Below are 15864 nucleotides of genomic sequence, written 5' to 3' on the forward strand. Positions count from 1 at the left end.
CCGGCGATCGGAGGCAAGATCCCTAGTGAGCAATAACCAGTCACGTCTCCAACGAGACAGGCCATAGATGAGCGGGCCCGAAATAAAGCAGCACCGTTTTCATTACAGTTCTTAAAAATTTTTCTTGATCTGTTTTGAGAGAGCAGATTTCCATATAACTTTCAACTGATTAAACATTCCAGACATGGCTGACAGAACGAGAGCATGCTACCTCTGTGAAGGGAAAAAAATTTTGTTTGAAATGCCATCTAAATTCCTGAGTTTGAAAGAAACATCCCCGAGTTCGACAAGATACACCTAAAGAAGGTCGGAGGTTACACCGACCAAAACATTGTGAAAATAACACTCAAGATGAGAACAGTAGTCTGAAAAATCCAAATAATACGACTCCAATTTGAGACTGAGGCAAGTTTTATTTTTATCCTTATCCTGACTATCCCTTTCTGGGAAGCTAAACTTTCCCAACATTAAAAACCAACCTTGTGTTTAACTCTGCTCTCATGAGGAGACAAGTAAATAGGGACTCATAATTTTTTACAAATACATATACTAAATATGTCAGCGATTTGTGTTGAATAATTTTTTACAAATACATATACTAAATATGTCAGCGATTTGTGTTGAATAATTTTCACATGATCGAGTATCAGACTTTTGGAAAATTATTAAATTATTAAAAAAGCTTCATCACTTACCTCTCGACCTTCGACTGTGAGGAATTTGGATGCTGTTGAAAAGAAAGGAAAATATAAGAATCTAATGAATAGCGATTGATGGGGGATTCTCATATAAAAATTGAATATTAAGGTGGATGAGTTAGTTAGTGAATGTATTAGCTAATACTGATTAGGAATTAGACAGGATGTGCTGTAGACAGGAAAGTCAGTAGCGACAAAGGATTGACTCTGTTGTATGGTGAGAAAAGAAAATCAATGATATTTAGCAGGAGATGATGTTAGAAATATACAACAGAAAAGTTTGATGATGTTTGTACTGAGAACATGTTTCAAAATGGCTAAACAAAAATATAATGTAATAAAGCAATGCGCTTAACACATAATTAACTCTCTTTCTTTTTCACCATTCAGCAACTAGTTGAATAAGTCCCCAGTTCTCTAAAATATTATTTTATTTCATGTATAACATTATTTGCATTATATTGTTATCTTAAATCAGTTTTATAATAATGCCATTATTTTAATTAATTTTATAACATTATTATTTGTATTAGTTTTATGATATTTTCTTAGAATAATTCTCATGGCTTATTAGGATTCACCCTGCTATACAAGAAGAAAAGCCGATGATATTTTACTAGAGATGATGTTATAAATGGACAACAGTTCTTGTTAGTTTAGATGATGCAGAAGAACTGAAAGCAAGCGTTTAAAAAATAGTTTATCAAAACTATACTGTAATTAAAAAAAGCGCTTAACACATAACTCTCTCTCTCTCTCTCTCTCTCATAACTTTTCAGCAACTAAACGATCATTTAGTTGAATAAATCCTTCATTTTCTAAAACGTTATTACGTTATTTTTTAATTATAGAATGGCACCATAATTATTTTGATTAGCAGTACGAGATTATTTTTAATTCGTTGCACTTCGTGTTACTTAATTTTATTACAAATTTAATAAGTTTTTATGTTTTATTCTAATTAGTATTATGACACTGTCATTTCAATTAAATACATGAAATTATTTTAACTAGCGGGACCTGTGGAAATTCCACAGGGGACTCATTCATATGTAATATATTGATGTTGGCATTCTGTAGATGTTCAGTGTAAATGGAGATGCGTTGATATTATTGTAGCTTTTTTGTTAAAACTGGCAAAACCCGGTCGTAAAGTACGCTTAAATATGATATTTTAATTCTTATAAATTTAGTATACATTATTATAGATTATCGATTTTTATACATTATAAAGTTGCGATCTCAAAAATAAAAAAATATATCCATATGACTTAGGTGTATCAGCTTGAATCGAAACCGAAAAAAAAAATATATATATATAGCTTAAGTTCCTTTCGCCATAATTGAAACTGAAACCAAAACTTATGAAGAATTCTTGATAAAATTATTTATAATAAAATAGATGACTTAAGTGCCATCAGTTATAATCGAAACCGAAATCAAAACTTATGAATAATTCTTGGTAAAATTATTTATGAAAGAAATGGAAGTACATAACCATTAAACTTGGATGTAAGCATGACACAGAAAATAACACACACGCTATCGTATTAATATATAGATTAATTTATGATATTTGATATTACTTTAATTAGTTATGTAGCCTTGCTATATCAATTAGATTTATTAAATTATATCATTAATATAATTACTTTTGTAATTTTAATAAATCTGACATATCCTAATTAGTTGTTTTATGCCATTGTTAATAATTTAGTTTATAACATTCATTAAGTTGTTTTTGTAATTAAACTTAATTTATGGCAATGTAATTTTAAATGGTTTTATGATATTGTTATAATTTTCCTTTATTTTATGTTATTTTTATGACATTTTAAGTAGTTTTATGACATTGTTATCATTTTGATAAATTTTTTGGCATATTGTAAGTATTTTTATGACACAGTTATAATTTTATATCATTTTATATCATTTTAAGATTTTATGATATATTTGAAGTATTCTTATGACATTGTTATTATTTTAATTAATTTTATAAAATTATTTTAGTTTTATGACATTGTTAGAATTTTACTTATTCTTGTTATTTTAGATTTGTGACATATTTTAAATATTTTATGACATTTTATTATTTTGATTAATTTCATATTATTTTAATTTTATGGCATATTTTAAGTAGTCTTTTGAGATTGTTAAAATTCTACTTAATTTTATATTATTTTAAGTTTTTCTGACATATTTGAAGTAGTTTTATAACAGTTTTTATTTTGAAAAATTTTATGTTATTTTAAGTTTTTCTGACATATTTGAAGTAGTTTTATAACAGTTTTTATTTTGAAAAATTTTGTTATTTTAAGTTTTTCTGACATATTTGAAGTAGTTTTATAACAGTTTTTATTTTGAAAAATTTTATGTTATTTTAAGTTTTTCTGACATATTTGAAGTAGTTTTATAACAGTTTTTATTTTTTAAAATTTTATGTTATTTTAAGTTTTTCTGACATATTTGAAGTAATTTTATAACAGTTTTTATTTTGAAAAATTTTATGTTATTTTAAGTTTTTCTGACATATGTTGAGTAGTTATTATTTGAATTAATTTATGAAATCATTTTATGTTAATTAGTTCTACGACCTGTTATTTTCATGTGTTCTATGTTATTATATCATTTTCATGTTACGTCAACACTTTTGGGGTTATTTACATAACGTTTACATCGAAGAGGAAAAAAATGTCTAAAACAGATTACATTAATTTACATTTAATAATATCTAAACAATATATTTTATTCAACCAATGCATTATTTACATTTTCTTACACACACACGCAAATGCATTCACACACACTTAAGAAGCAAGAACACAAACACAACTTTACCTAACAAACTGAGCAAAACACACACATTGAAAACAGCACACATACACAAACACATATATTATGTAAAGCAATCAATTTACCTTCAAAATCCCATATTTCGGCGACATCAATATCTTCATGGACAAAATAAAGATTTCCCAATGCCTGTTAGAAAAAAAAACAAAAGATGTATGACATCTGGCGTATTATAAATCCACAGATTATGCAACATAAAGAAACTGTGTTCATTACATTGCCTAATAAGCAGTTGCATGTGAACGTGAATGCATGCTTGTTGTTTTAACTGATAACAAAATTAAAAAGAAAACATTAAACAATGTACTAATATTTAGTCACAGGGTTCGTTAAAGAACAACCTTTTCATGTTCACTTTTCATGTAAAGCATGATTAAGTAGAAAATTGTATGATAAATCAAGCAACACAATTTAAGTTGACGTGTTTAGGATGTAACATGAGACAGAAAGTCTCCATATATATATATATATATATAATTTAAAGGAGATTAGAATAATAGTCTAAAGAGCTAAGTGTATTTTAATGTAATAGTGAAATTACTAGTTTAATTAAAATACAGGAAATGCTCGTTGTAATTTAGATATATAATAAGCTCGATAGTTAAATGTCCTAGAGCTAATTCAATATTAAGTAATGTGATTTATAATTTAAAAATTAAAAAAAAAAAAAAATTTTTAATTTAAAAATCAAATTTTAATTAAATTAAAAATCAGTTTCATAAGAAGGAATAACAACAAAGTCAATTATCTGTACGATCGTTTCGGAAATTCGTGCTTTTTATTTGTGGTATACATGAAGTCACGTAGAACAATTAATTAAAATTTGATTTTTAAATTAAAATTTTTTTTTTTTTTTTTAATTTTTAAATTATAAATCACATTACTTTATATATATATATATATATATATATATATATATATATATATATATATATATATATATATATATATATATATATATATATACTTGAGTATTATTACAAGAGTAACTTGTCTGCAGTGAATTATTATTATTACAAGAGTAACTTGTCTGCAGTGAACATACCATACAGGAGTCTTGAAGACGAGGTGAATGACCGAACAGGATGGAGATCAAGGTGTTTTGAAGGTCTCCAGAGGTTTCAATCTGAAAGCTTAAGGCAACTGAAAGAAAACAGAGTAAGAGCAAAACGACTACCAGCCGCACCAATATCTGCAGCATTAAATCCACATTCATGTTCTATTTGTGGCCTTGTCTGCAAGTCCCTTGCTGGACTAAAAAGTCATCAGAGGCAAAAGCATAAATGAGTTTTAGAAATATGGGTTGTCCGAACCTCATACGTCGAAATCGACGAGAGAGTCCATCATATATATATATATATATATATATATATATATATATATATATATATATATATATATGTTAGGACTAAATTAAAATTATATTCACTGTCGGTGGAGACTTTCTGTCTGGTGTTACATCCTAAACACGTCAACTTAAATTGTGTTAAATTGTGTAAAAAAAAAAACAAGGATAAAAGAATGCTCAATACGTTAGTAGAGACAAATATGTTTTATTTTATTATTACAACCTCAAGTGTATTGACTTGATTCATTACAAATTGTTTCAATAAACAGGATAAAAATTATCCGTCCATATCGTCAGATGATTCAAGTTAAAATGAACACTTGAATCATATGACGATATGGGCGGATAATTTTTATCCTGTCTATTGAAACAACTTGTAATGAATCAAGTTAGCACACAAAATAAAACGTATATATATATATATATATATATATATATATATATATATATATATATATACGTTTTATTTTTTATTACCGTATCTTTCTGTTAAGTTACATTATTGTTTCAGCTACCCGGCCGTTTTTTTTTTTTTTTTTTTTTTGCCCGTCTGTAGCATCCTCAGACTTTTATAGAAATGTTCGTTATGGGATGAAAGAGTGAATGATGTCAGGGGAGGGGGTGCGAGAAGAGCGGGGGGGAAAAAGAGGAAGGGAACAAGGGGAAAGGTGGGAGGGGGTGCTTAGTATGTCGGTAATATTGTGGGAGGTGGTTGCTTGGTATATCGGTAATATTTTAGTTTTGGAGTTTAATGACCTTAGGTGGTTGTGGGGGAGGGTCTGGGAAGTCCATTTCTGGTGTGGCTGAGGGCATAGGGATACATGGAGAGGGGAGGGGTATGTGGGAGTAGGAGGAGGGGGTTACTTTAAAATTCGAGTCTTAATGTTTAAGTTTGTTTTTTTTTTGTTGGCGTCTTGTTGGTGAGATGATTTCTTGAAAAATATGTCTTAACCTGTTGGGTGTTCGCTTAGGTTTGAAGGCGGGGGGGGGGCTATGATTCGGTTTATTTATTTGGTTTTTATTTGTTGTTAAGTGCTTGGAGAGGGTTAGCTAGTGGCCGTGCGCGTGAGCACACATATGCGTACGTACATACATATATACTTAAAGAAATGTTCACATGTACACATACATCTCCGCCCTGGTATGCAGATATATGCACATATGCGTGCATGCATGTATGGACACTCGCGCCACTCTCGCTGACGTCCAATTTTCCTTAAGGTGCTAAATTGAGTCCGTGAGTAATTTTAGCACCTTAAGGAGAATTGGACGTCAGCAGGAGTGGCGCAGGTGTCCATGCATGCATTCAAAAATCCCATAATGACTGACTTCAACGCGCTCTCATAAAAACGTGTTTTTTTCGTTGTAAAAAAAAAACAAAAAAACTACTCGATGAAATGAAATGAATTTTTTTTTCAGAGATCTTCAGTCCAAAACAGATACGTACAATATAATCTTTTTTTCGAAATTTTCATTTTTGAATGTCTTGATTAAACTGTACAAGTACCGAAATGTCCAAATTTTTTTCCACACTCAGTTGCTAAGTTCACAGTTGATTATTAAAAGAATTAAAATGCTCTAGACATGTTTTCGATTTTGTCGACGCTTGGTTGTCGTCCTCAATTCATTGCTTTCTGAAATTATTGATGTTTTATTGTATTTTTTTTACTTGAAAATCTCACAATGAGTTTATCAAAACTTTGTATAAGATAAATTAGCTGCGGACAAAATTGTGATGAGTTGTAAGGTTTGTTTTTAAGGCGTCTCTCTTTAAAAATCTACCAATAACCAGTTAACTATCTAATCAATATGAAATTTTCACCGATTATTAAGAGAAGAACAAACTTTATGATAGTGTATTCAATATATATATATATATATATATATATATATATATATATATATATATATATATATATATATATATATTGTAGGGAACTTTAATTAAGGTTAAATCTCTTTGCCGCAAACAAAATAATAAAAAAAAGAATGAAACAAAATGACACCTCCTTCTGATTTAAAATGCGTCACATTTATTTTTTAACAGAAACAACAAGGTGAATAAACAAAGGTCCGACCGGTGAAAGTTCTTTTGAAGTCATTATGATTAAAATGTTAGATGAAAGTTCTTTGTGGAATCAAGGAGTTTAGAAGGTTAAAGTCCTGTGTGAAAATAATGAGATTATTTTAAAGTTTGTGTTTTATCTGGCGAAGTTCACCTTACTTAAAACTCCCATGAGAAAAGTAATTCGTTGTTATTAATTAGAAAATGTGCGGAATGGATGCGTGTGTGCATAAGTGATTTTTGAGTGTCCGCGTGGCGTGTGTAATCATGGTGTTGACGGCTTTGGCAGCGACGATGTTATGAAGACGAGAGGCATGTTTTCGTGTGTCGTCGAAGTGAGAAGGAAGGAAGGTGACTGAATGAACGAAATGAATTGAATTCATTCTAGAAGACTGTTTGATGCGTTTTTATACCTTTTGGGCTCCAAAAACAAGATGGCTACTGCTGATATTTTGGTTTTTGGAAAAGTGTTAAAAAGACAATCTTCTGAATTTTCTCATTGGTCGCTTGTGTCACGTGATACTGTCGCCAACTACGTCCGCCATAAATATATTCATTTTACTTTTGTTGAAAAGTGTGTGGGCGTATTTAAAATTGTACCGTTGCTGGAAGAACTTATTTTTGTGCAAAATGCGCGGGGAAATTGAAATGAATAAAGGTGTGTTTATTTGTGTGTGTGTGTGTGTGTGTGTGTGTGTGTGTGTGTGTGTGTGTGTGTGTGTAACTGCACAAATACTTCCCCCAGATTGAAAAAAAAAAAAAAAAAAGAAAGATATACAACTGTTTTTCTCTATGTTTTGTTTTTTTTTTTTTGGTTTTTCAATATGTAATGTATTCCTAAAATCATTTCAGCCAGTGTACTTTCCTGCCGGTTTTGGTTTTCTCGTCAGCATTTTGTACAACAGTAGGTTCTGTAAGAGGTTGCTTCAGTGGGGGAATGATCTTAAAATCTTCTACGTATGCCGGTTTAAATCGGTCCAACATGATAGTGTCTCTTTCCTCGTTTTTTTGAAACAGTGAAATATTTATCCTGCCTCTCCAGAACTGGGTATGTCTTTTTCACTGAGTCATTCCTGACAAATACGTGTTTGGTGGTGTGAAGATCTTTTGGGATATAAGATTGTCTGTCTGTCCTCCCGGTGGGTGTGAAATTTAGACGAGACATTTTGTCTTTCAACTCTGTTACGAACATGGTTGTAGGTGAGATCTCCGTGTGTTAATCAAAATATTGACCCGGTAGAGTCAAAGTGGAACCGAAAACTACCTCTGCCGGTGTGCTTTGCAAGTCTTCTTTTACAGAGTTCTGTATTATTAATAGTATCAAAGGTATTTTGTCTGTCAAGTCTGTGCTGTTCAGACTCATTGCCAGGGAGGTTTTTAACTGCATGTGAAAGCGTTCAACAAAGCCATTCGAGGACGGATGATATACCGTAGTCTTGATGTAGTTCGTTCCCAGTAATTGATTGAATTCTGCAAAGAGTGTTGATTGGAACTGCGAACCTCTGTCTGTCGTGATGACTGTGGGTGCTCCAAAAATGGCTATCCAGTCCTGAAGTATGGCTATTGATGAAGCTGAAGTATCCTTAACAGCTATGGCGGTAGGCCATCCGCTGAATCTATCGACGATAGTCAGGATGAGGGTGTGTCCCTTTTAAGTGGGTAACGGTCCTACCAAATCAATGTGGATGTTGGTGAATCTAGCATCGAGTGTGCTAAAAGAACCCAGCGGTGATTTTGTGTGTCTGTGAATTTTGTGCTTTTGACAAGTTATGCACGTCTTTTAGTCCATTTTCGAATGTCTGTGTTCATATTCAGCCGCATGAAACGTTGCGTAATTAGCTTTAAATTAGCTCTTTTTCCAGATGTTGGAAAACTTGCCGTCTGAGGCTAGGTGGTATGTACGGTCGTGGTTGTTTCTTTGCCGTGTCGCAATAAACAATCGCTGTGCTGAAGGGTACGGGCATTTTTTCGAGTTGTAAGGATGTGCTTTCCTGAACATCTTTAAGCGTTGTGTCTGATTCTTGTTCTCGTGCTATCAATTCCATGCTTAGCGAGCTAGTATTTAGAGAAGTGATCATGGCTCTGGATAAGGCGTCTGCTACAATGTTCTCTTGGCTCCTCACGTAACTTATATTCGTGGAGTACTGTGCAATGTAATGGAGATGACTGATCTCTCATGAGCCATATTTGTCCACATGTTTGTGTAGCGCATAAGTTAACGGTTTGTGATCTGTGTAGATCGTGAAATTTCTGCCTTCCAATATGTGTTTGAAATGTTTAATCGCCAGGTAAATTGCCAATAATTCCCTCGAAAATGTTTAGCTAAGCCGAAAAAAATGATATAGGAGTCATCCCATCATCGGTCAGCTGGTGTATGACTGCCCCTACGGCTACGTCTGCCGCATCTGTTGTAAGTGTGAGTCTGGTATCTTCCTTGTCATTTATATAAGTCAGCTTTGTGAAATTTGCTAGGGCTTTCTTCGCTTGAGTAAAAGCTGCTAAGGCTGGTCCATCTAATGTTAACTGTTGGTTCTTGCTCTTGTTCTGCAACAGCGATGTTAGTGGCGCGAGAATTTCAGAGCAGTTGGGTAAGAATCGCCTGTAGTAGTTGATTATCCCTATAAATGTGGGCAGGGGAAAATTAGCTATGGTACTCACTTTTTCGGGTGTTGGTGATATTCCGCCCTTGTCGATCATGTGTCTGAGGAAGTTAACTTTTGATTGGCCGAAGATGCATTTTTCAATGTTTCCTTTTAGGCCGTAGTGAGATAATCTCTGGAAAGTTTGATCCATGTGCTGTTTATGTACGTGAAGGTTTTCACTAGCAATTAGGAAGTTATCCACGTATGCAAATATGAATGGCAATCCTCTGAAAACTTCATCTATTAAACGTTGAAAAATTTGACTTGTGTTTCAAAGTCCGAAGGGCATGCGAGTGAATTCGTAAAGTCCAAATGGTGTGGTCAAGGCTGTTTTGTGGATATCCTCCTCTGCTACGGGAACTTGGTAGTATGCCTTCACCAGATCCAACTTCGAAAACATTGTCGCGTACTGTAATCCGATCGCAAAATCGTGGATGTGAGGAATAGGGTATCTGTCTGGTGCAGTTTGTGCATTTAGTCTTCTGAAATCGCCGCATGGGCATCAAGTATATCGACGGTATTTATAACTCGTACCCAGAAAACTCGTCCATTTTTGCCCGGTAGGAAAACCGGTCCATTATTATTGAATATAAATCAAATCTCACGTGTCTGTTTAAATGCATGTATGTATGTATGTGTGTATGTCTGCCTAAAATTTTTGACAGAGGTGACAGATTTTCACGAGATCCATATCATTTTGAAGCTTGACCCTTTGGACGACAATTATCGAAAAATTGGCTAAAACCATTAATTTCTTCACCCTCAACTGGAAATTTTTCTAGAGAGGGATCGCTTTTTTTTGCCAATATTTCTTAGTCATCGCCTCTTTTCGATTGATTAGCCTTAAAACCTTTCAATTTGGCGATGGATGCAACAGCAAAGATGTCATTTTTTTTTCACGCTCTTTTCCTCCTTCGCAGTACGGATTCGAGCCTGCCTGCCTACTACCACTTTTTTTTTTCTTTTTTGCTCAACTCACACCTCCAAACATCCGGGTAACGCTGGGCATCCAGGCTAGTTATTGAATAAATATCGATTGAAAACACATTTTATGGTCGTTCTTGAAGGAGATATTATTTTTAAAAGAGAATACACATCCCATAATATTTTTTTTTTAAATAATTTTATTTATTTACTGTTGTTTTAAAAAAATTAAATTGATTTTTCTAAGCGTTCGTTTTCTACCTAGCTTTGTAAGATTTTAGTGGTTCAACTTATTTAAAAAAGTTTATTTAGTTTTAAAAAAAAAAAAAAGAAGAAAGTAATGTCAAGTGTTACTTTTAAACAAAAAATGTCCAACATCACGCCTTAGGAGTCTCGATAATCGCTCAAAAATAGAAAATTAAAGAAAATACTGAGGCAGATATGGTTTAAAAAGGAGAACCCCTCCAAAAGAAAATAAATTTGTATATTTTTTAGGTAATCACTGCTCGAAAAAAGAAATCAAGCAACCGGAAGTGGTAATCACTCCTCGAAAAAAGAAATCAAGCAACCGGAAGTGGATACGGTTGATAACATAACAAAACCGAATGGAAGACACGAAAAACGAAACCAAATATTTATTAAAAAAAAGATTACTTTAGTTTTTAACACTTCTTGTGTTATTATGAAACAAAAAATAAATAAAAAAGAAAACACTTCTTGTATTATCAAATAATAAAACAAATATTTTATTTATAAAATTAATTTAGTTTTAACACTTTTGCATTCACGAAACAACAAAAAGCACGTCTAGAGTATATGGACGGCGACCATCTTTTCTTGGTGCATTTCACTAAACTGTCGCCAGGTGGCGCTTCTTGATCAAAAAATATTACAATTATTAATTTGTTATTGATCCTTCAAAGTTACTTTAATTAAAAAAAATATTTCACTGAAATTATTTATTTGTTCAAAAAAAAAAAAGAAAGCTATTTTACTTTATAAAAATCCAATGTTGCTTTCATTTAAAATTGTTTTATTTTCTTACACAGACTTTTAAATAAATGTTTTTTACAATTATATATTGATACATTTTTATACAATAAATGTTTTGGTTTTCAAATATTTTTCTATTCGGAAAAAAAAAACTTGTTTGTTACTTATTTGCCTCATTGTTTGACTAAGAAGAAATTGAGTTATCGCCCACTAACAATAGCCGCCGTCTGCATACTGCAGAAGTGCCCCCCCCAAAATAACTTTCAAACAAAAAAAAAAATTTCTTATATTATCAAATAATAAAACAAATATTTTATTCAAAATACGTAATTTAGTTTTAATACTAACATAATAATTTAATAAATTATTTTATATAATAATTTGATATTTGATAATACAAGACATATTTTCTTTTTTTGTTTCAAAAATTGTTTAAACTAAATAATTTTTTCTGAATGGCTTTCTTTGATAATAGATAAGTGTTTTCTTTCTTTATTTGTTGTTTCGTAATAACACAAAAATGTTAAAACTACAGTATTTTTAAAAATAAATATATGGTTTCATTTTTCGTGTCTTAACTCTGTGACTAAGCTTAGTTTTTTTTAAGAATAAACAAGTAAAAATAATTTTTAAAATATTATGGGGATGCGTAATCGCCTTTAAAAACAAGAATGGTCATAAAATGTGTTTTCCATCGATAATTATTTAATAATGGACCAGTTTTCCTACCTGACAAAAATGGACGAGTTTTCCCGGGACAAGATTTCCGGACACCACGTTCTACATATTGGCATGTGTTGGACAGCTTTTAAAAAATTAACGATTTTTACGATACGCCACCGATGATTACAAATTTGAATTTATTCCTGATTACGTATCGTGCAAAGAAAAGAAAAATAAATGTAATAACTACACAGGATAAAGGGCCAACATGGCAAGGTAGTCTAAGGTTCTTTGATCAGTATCGTCGTTAAAGAATCCAGAGCACAATTCGACAAAACAAGAAAAAATGACCAGACATAACAACAGGATTATACATATGTATTTATACATATATTATTGTGCAATAAAATTTAATTAACACAAAAGAAAACATAGAATACAATGTCTTAATGGGGAAAAAAACAAAGTGGGGCAAAATAAGGAAGTGCACAAGTTAACCAATGTCTCTCTTTTCGCTCTTTTTCTTTTTTTATATATATCATATAAGACATTTAGCCACAAGAAAACAAATGTCTGAAGATTTGATTTTTGCATTCATGGGAGTGGAAAGGATTGGGATAAAAGGGGGGGATTAATAATCACAGAGTACTTATCTCTTAGAAAAGATATAATCCGAATGAGATGAATGATCTACAGAAATAAAATATTCAAGAGAAATCATCGTCCGATTCCGAGCTTCCCAGAATTTTTAACAGTTCCTTGATATTCGAGATAATATGTCCATTCCTTGCTTTGAAGTGAACATGGTTCTTAGAGGTGTCTGCCCTTTTTTGCTGCATCGATAAATACATATAGACACAATGGCCCTTTATCCCATGCAGTTATCTCCAAATTAAGTTAATTAGGGCGTGTGACGAATTTAACAATTATTTCACCACGGATTCTGTCATTCTGCGTCTGCCACTTGTAATGGTTTATTTCAGAATTTTTTTTTTTTAAATATTTTCAGCCTTATGTTTCATTTGCGCACCAATTTTATTTCAAATTACTTGCATTCCCTCTCACTTTTATCTTTAGAGAGGAAAAATGCTTGCAGGGAGGGTAAGGGGATAAAGGAATGTGTGACGTGACGAGTAAGGGTGGAGGTTAGTATGAATCATTTCATTTAGTAATGTATGGGCGTCATGAATGATTCGGGTTTTTTTTTCTTTTCACCGATCGAATAAATATGTAATCAAGGAAGGGGAGAGAATCTTTGTCATCGTGCATTTTAACTGACTCTTGTAACACTATCACCACTTAATCGTGCAACACAATGTAACATGTTAAAAATAACAAAGGTAATTTGGAAAGAGTATATGGTTTATCTTTACAATCCTGGATAACACCAGGTTCTCCAGCTAATATTCAATAAAGAACTCACATTAATTTTTTTAAATAACACCATAAAATATTTTGCTCTAAATTTGGAATATGAAACAAAAATACAAAATATTTCTGATTTTTTTTAGATGAGGATTGATTATTTAGATTATTCAGACTACTGTTTTCATCTTAAGTTTTATTTTCAGTTTCGATCAATATAACCTTCAACCTTCTTTGGGTGTATCTCCTATCAGCAAGGACCCATGGCTGGCAGAAAAAAAGCATGTTACTCCCATGAATTAAAGATCTCCAATCGAAATTCTATGAAGATTTCAGAGTTCAACAGAAAGATTTCTCAGTTCGACAGTTTTAGAATTTGACAAGATACACCTGAAGAAGATCAGAAGTTACATCGGGTAAGTTAACAAAACTTCTTCATAACTTCACCATACAATTTTTCCCCCCATCATCTGAGTTCTCATCTATTTCCATAGTGTCATGGGAAGACATTTTCCTCATAAAAGTATTAAGATATTCCAATTTCTTATAATAATATTAAAAATGTATAATAATTACTAAATATGAAAAATATTACATTATTAAAGAATGCTTTTTTTTTGAGAGAGATTCCAGAACATTCTAACATATGGAATGCTAAGGTATTCCATTTTGAGCAACTCTGAAATGTTCAATCCACTAAAACTATCAAAGAACCCTGTTCACATAAACTCTTCAGTTATGCAGTTAAGTTAATTAAGTAATCAGTGAGTTAAGTTGTCAGTCGCTAAGACATCAACTACTGTGACTCCAGCAAAATTCCTAGGATAATTCTCCAGCCGAAAGGAAACCATTTAAAAAAATCAATTATCTGCATCCTTCAAAGAAAAACTCAACTTTTAATAAATATAAAGATGTCTGTCTTTCTCTTTGACCAAAGAAATTTTATTTCAATATAGTCTTTTACTCGGTTTTTCTTCTAAATAAAAACATTAGATTGAAGTTAGAATTGATTATCTCCCTTAGACCTTGTCAAATGCTTTCAAATATTTAGTAGAACATTTAATATTTGTAAATATTGTTTTGCTTTTCTTTGTGTTAAAATAAATGTTTCCTTGATTTGATTTTATTGCGGACTATTATCCTCATCTTTCTTAATTGTTGTTTCACGACGTTTTGGCCAACTATTCCTCTGGCCTTTGTCTGGTGGTAACCGCGACGGGATAGGAACTCTGAATCTCCTAACTGCATTCTCAGCAATTACTGCCATCCATAGTTGTTGTCGCCTCACCATGTTTTGGCCAAGTAAGCCTCTGGCCGGCTTTGGGTAGGATTGAAACCGCTATCTTCAGACAATTCTCAATTGGAACCGTAGAGATTCAACATCTCTATCCACTGCGCCATGGGCTCTGAAGGAGATTCGGAGTTTTTATCCCGTCGTGGTTACCACCTGACAAAGGCCAGAAGAATAGTTGGCCGAAACACTGTGGTAAACAACAACTAAGAAAATATGAGAATAATAGTCTACAATAACTAAAATTGATAAATAATACTCATTGCAATAATGAATTCCAACTAAATAATATAAATATTTCCTTGTTTTCGAATTGTTTTATGTACAATGAATATTTCTTAATTTTGCAAATGTTGTCAGGTTTTTATATCTCCTAGGCAAAAACATGTAACAATATATATATATATATATATATATATATATATATATATATATATATATATATATACACACACACAGAAAAAGAGAGAGAATTTATTTAGAAACAAAAACCCTAGAACAGCCTTATCTCTTTTTTTCGTAAGTATACATCTGCCTTCGAGTTACCTGCATTTTATCGTTCTATTAATGCATTTCCGGTGAGAACATCTAGAAGTAGAGACTGAAGAGAATTACTTCTTTTTCGATCATAACCCGGTTGCTTTAAACGTGATTTGAAACTGAAGGTACCGAGGTTTCCGACATTCTTTAATACTTTAAACACACACATATGCAATTCTTATAAGTAAGACAAAAGATTGATTTAAAAATTTTTTTTTTTTAACTGTTATTCAACCCAAAATAAAACATATTGCTATTTGGACATAGGGGGCTACAATTTGGGACCATGTCTTCAGCAGTACTATATAGGGAGTTGAGCAGCGAGATGTTTCATATTACATTTAAATTTATGCATGTTAGTACAGTCACTGAAGCAGGAGACAGGGAGGGAATTCCAAAATCTAGCAGTTGATGGGAAACTATTGGAGTCGAATACTTTCCGACATCTAGGGACCTTTACAGTGAAGGTGCGGGATTTTGCT

At 31.9% G+C, this 15864-nt stretch overlaps 1 protein-coding gene across 4 annotated transcripts in view; it reads right to left on the reverse strand.

Moving 5' to 3' along the window:
- The window catches only part of LOC145266913 (inositol polyphosphate-5-phosphatase A-like), a 729402-nt gene that overhangs the window by 268851 nt on the left and 444687 nt on the right, over window positions 1-15864 (reverse strand). For all 4 annotated transcript variants that reach the window (XM_080122706.1, XM_080122705.1, XM_080122704.1 and 1 more), the window contains 2 exons: window positions 3617-3680; window positions 696-727 (listed from right to left, as the gene is read on the reverse strand). In XM_080122706.1, coding sequence (XP_079978832.1) covers window positions 696-727; window positions 3617-3680 — 96 coding nt within the window. The remainder of the gene's footprint in view (window positions 1-695; window positions 728-3616; window positions 3681-15864) is intronic.

This window comes from Euprymna scolopes, chromosome 42, assembly GCF_053919585.1.
Source record: "Euprymna scolopes isolate OS-2025 chromosome 42, ASM5391958v1, whole genome shotgun sequence".
NCBI classification, from domain to species: Eukaryota; Metazoa; Mollusca; class Cephalopoda; order Sepiida; family Sepiolidae; genus Euprymna; species Euprymna scolopes.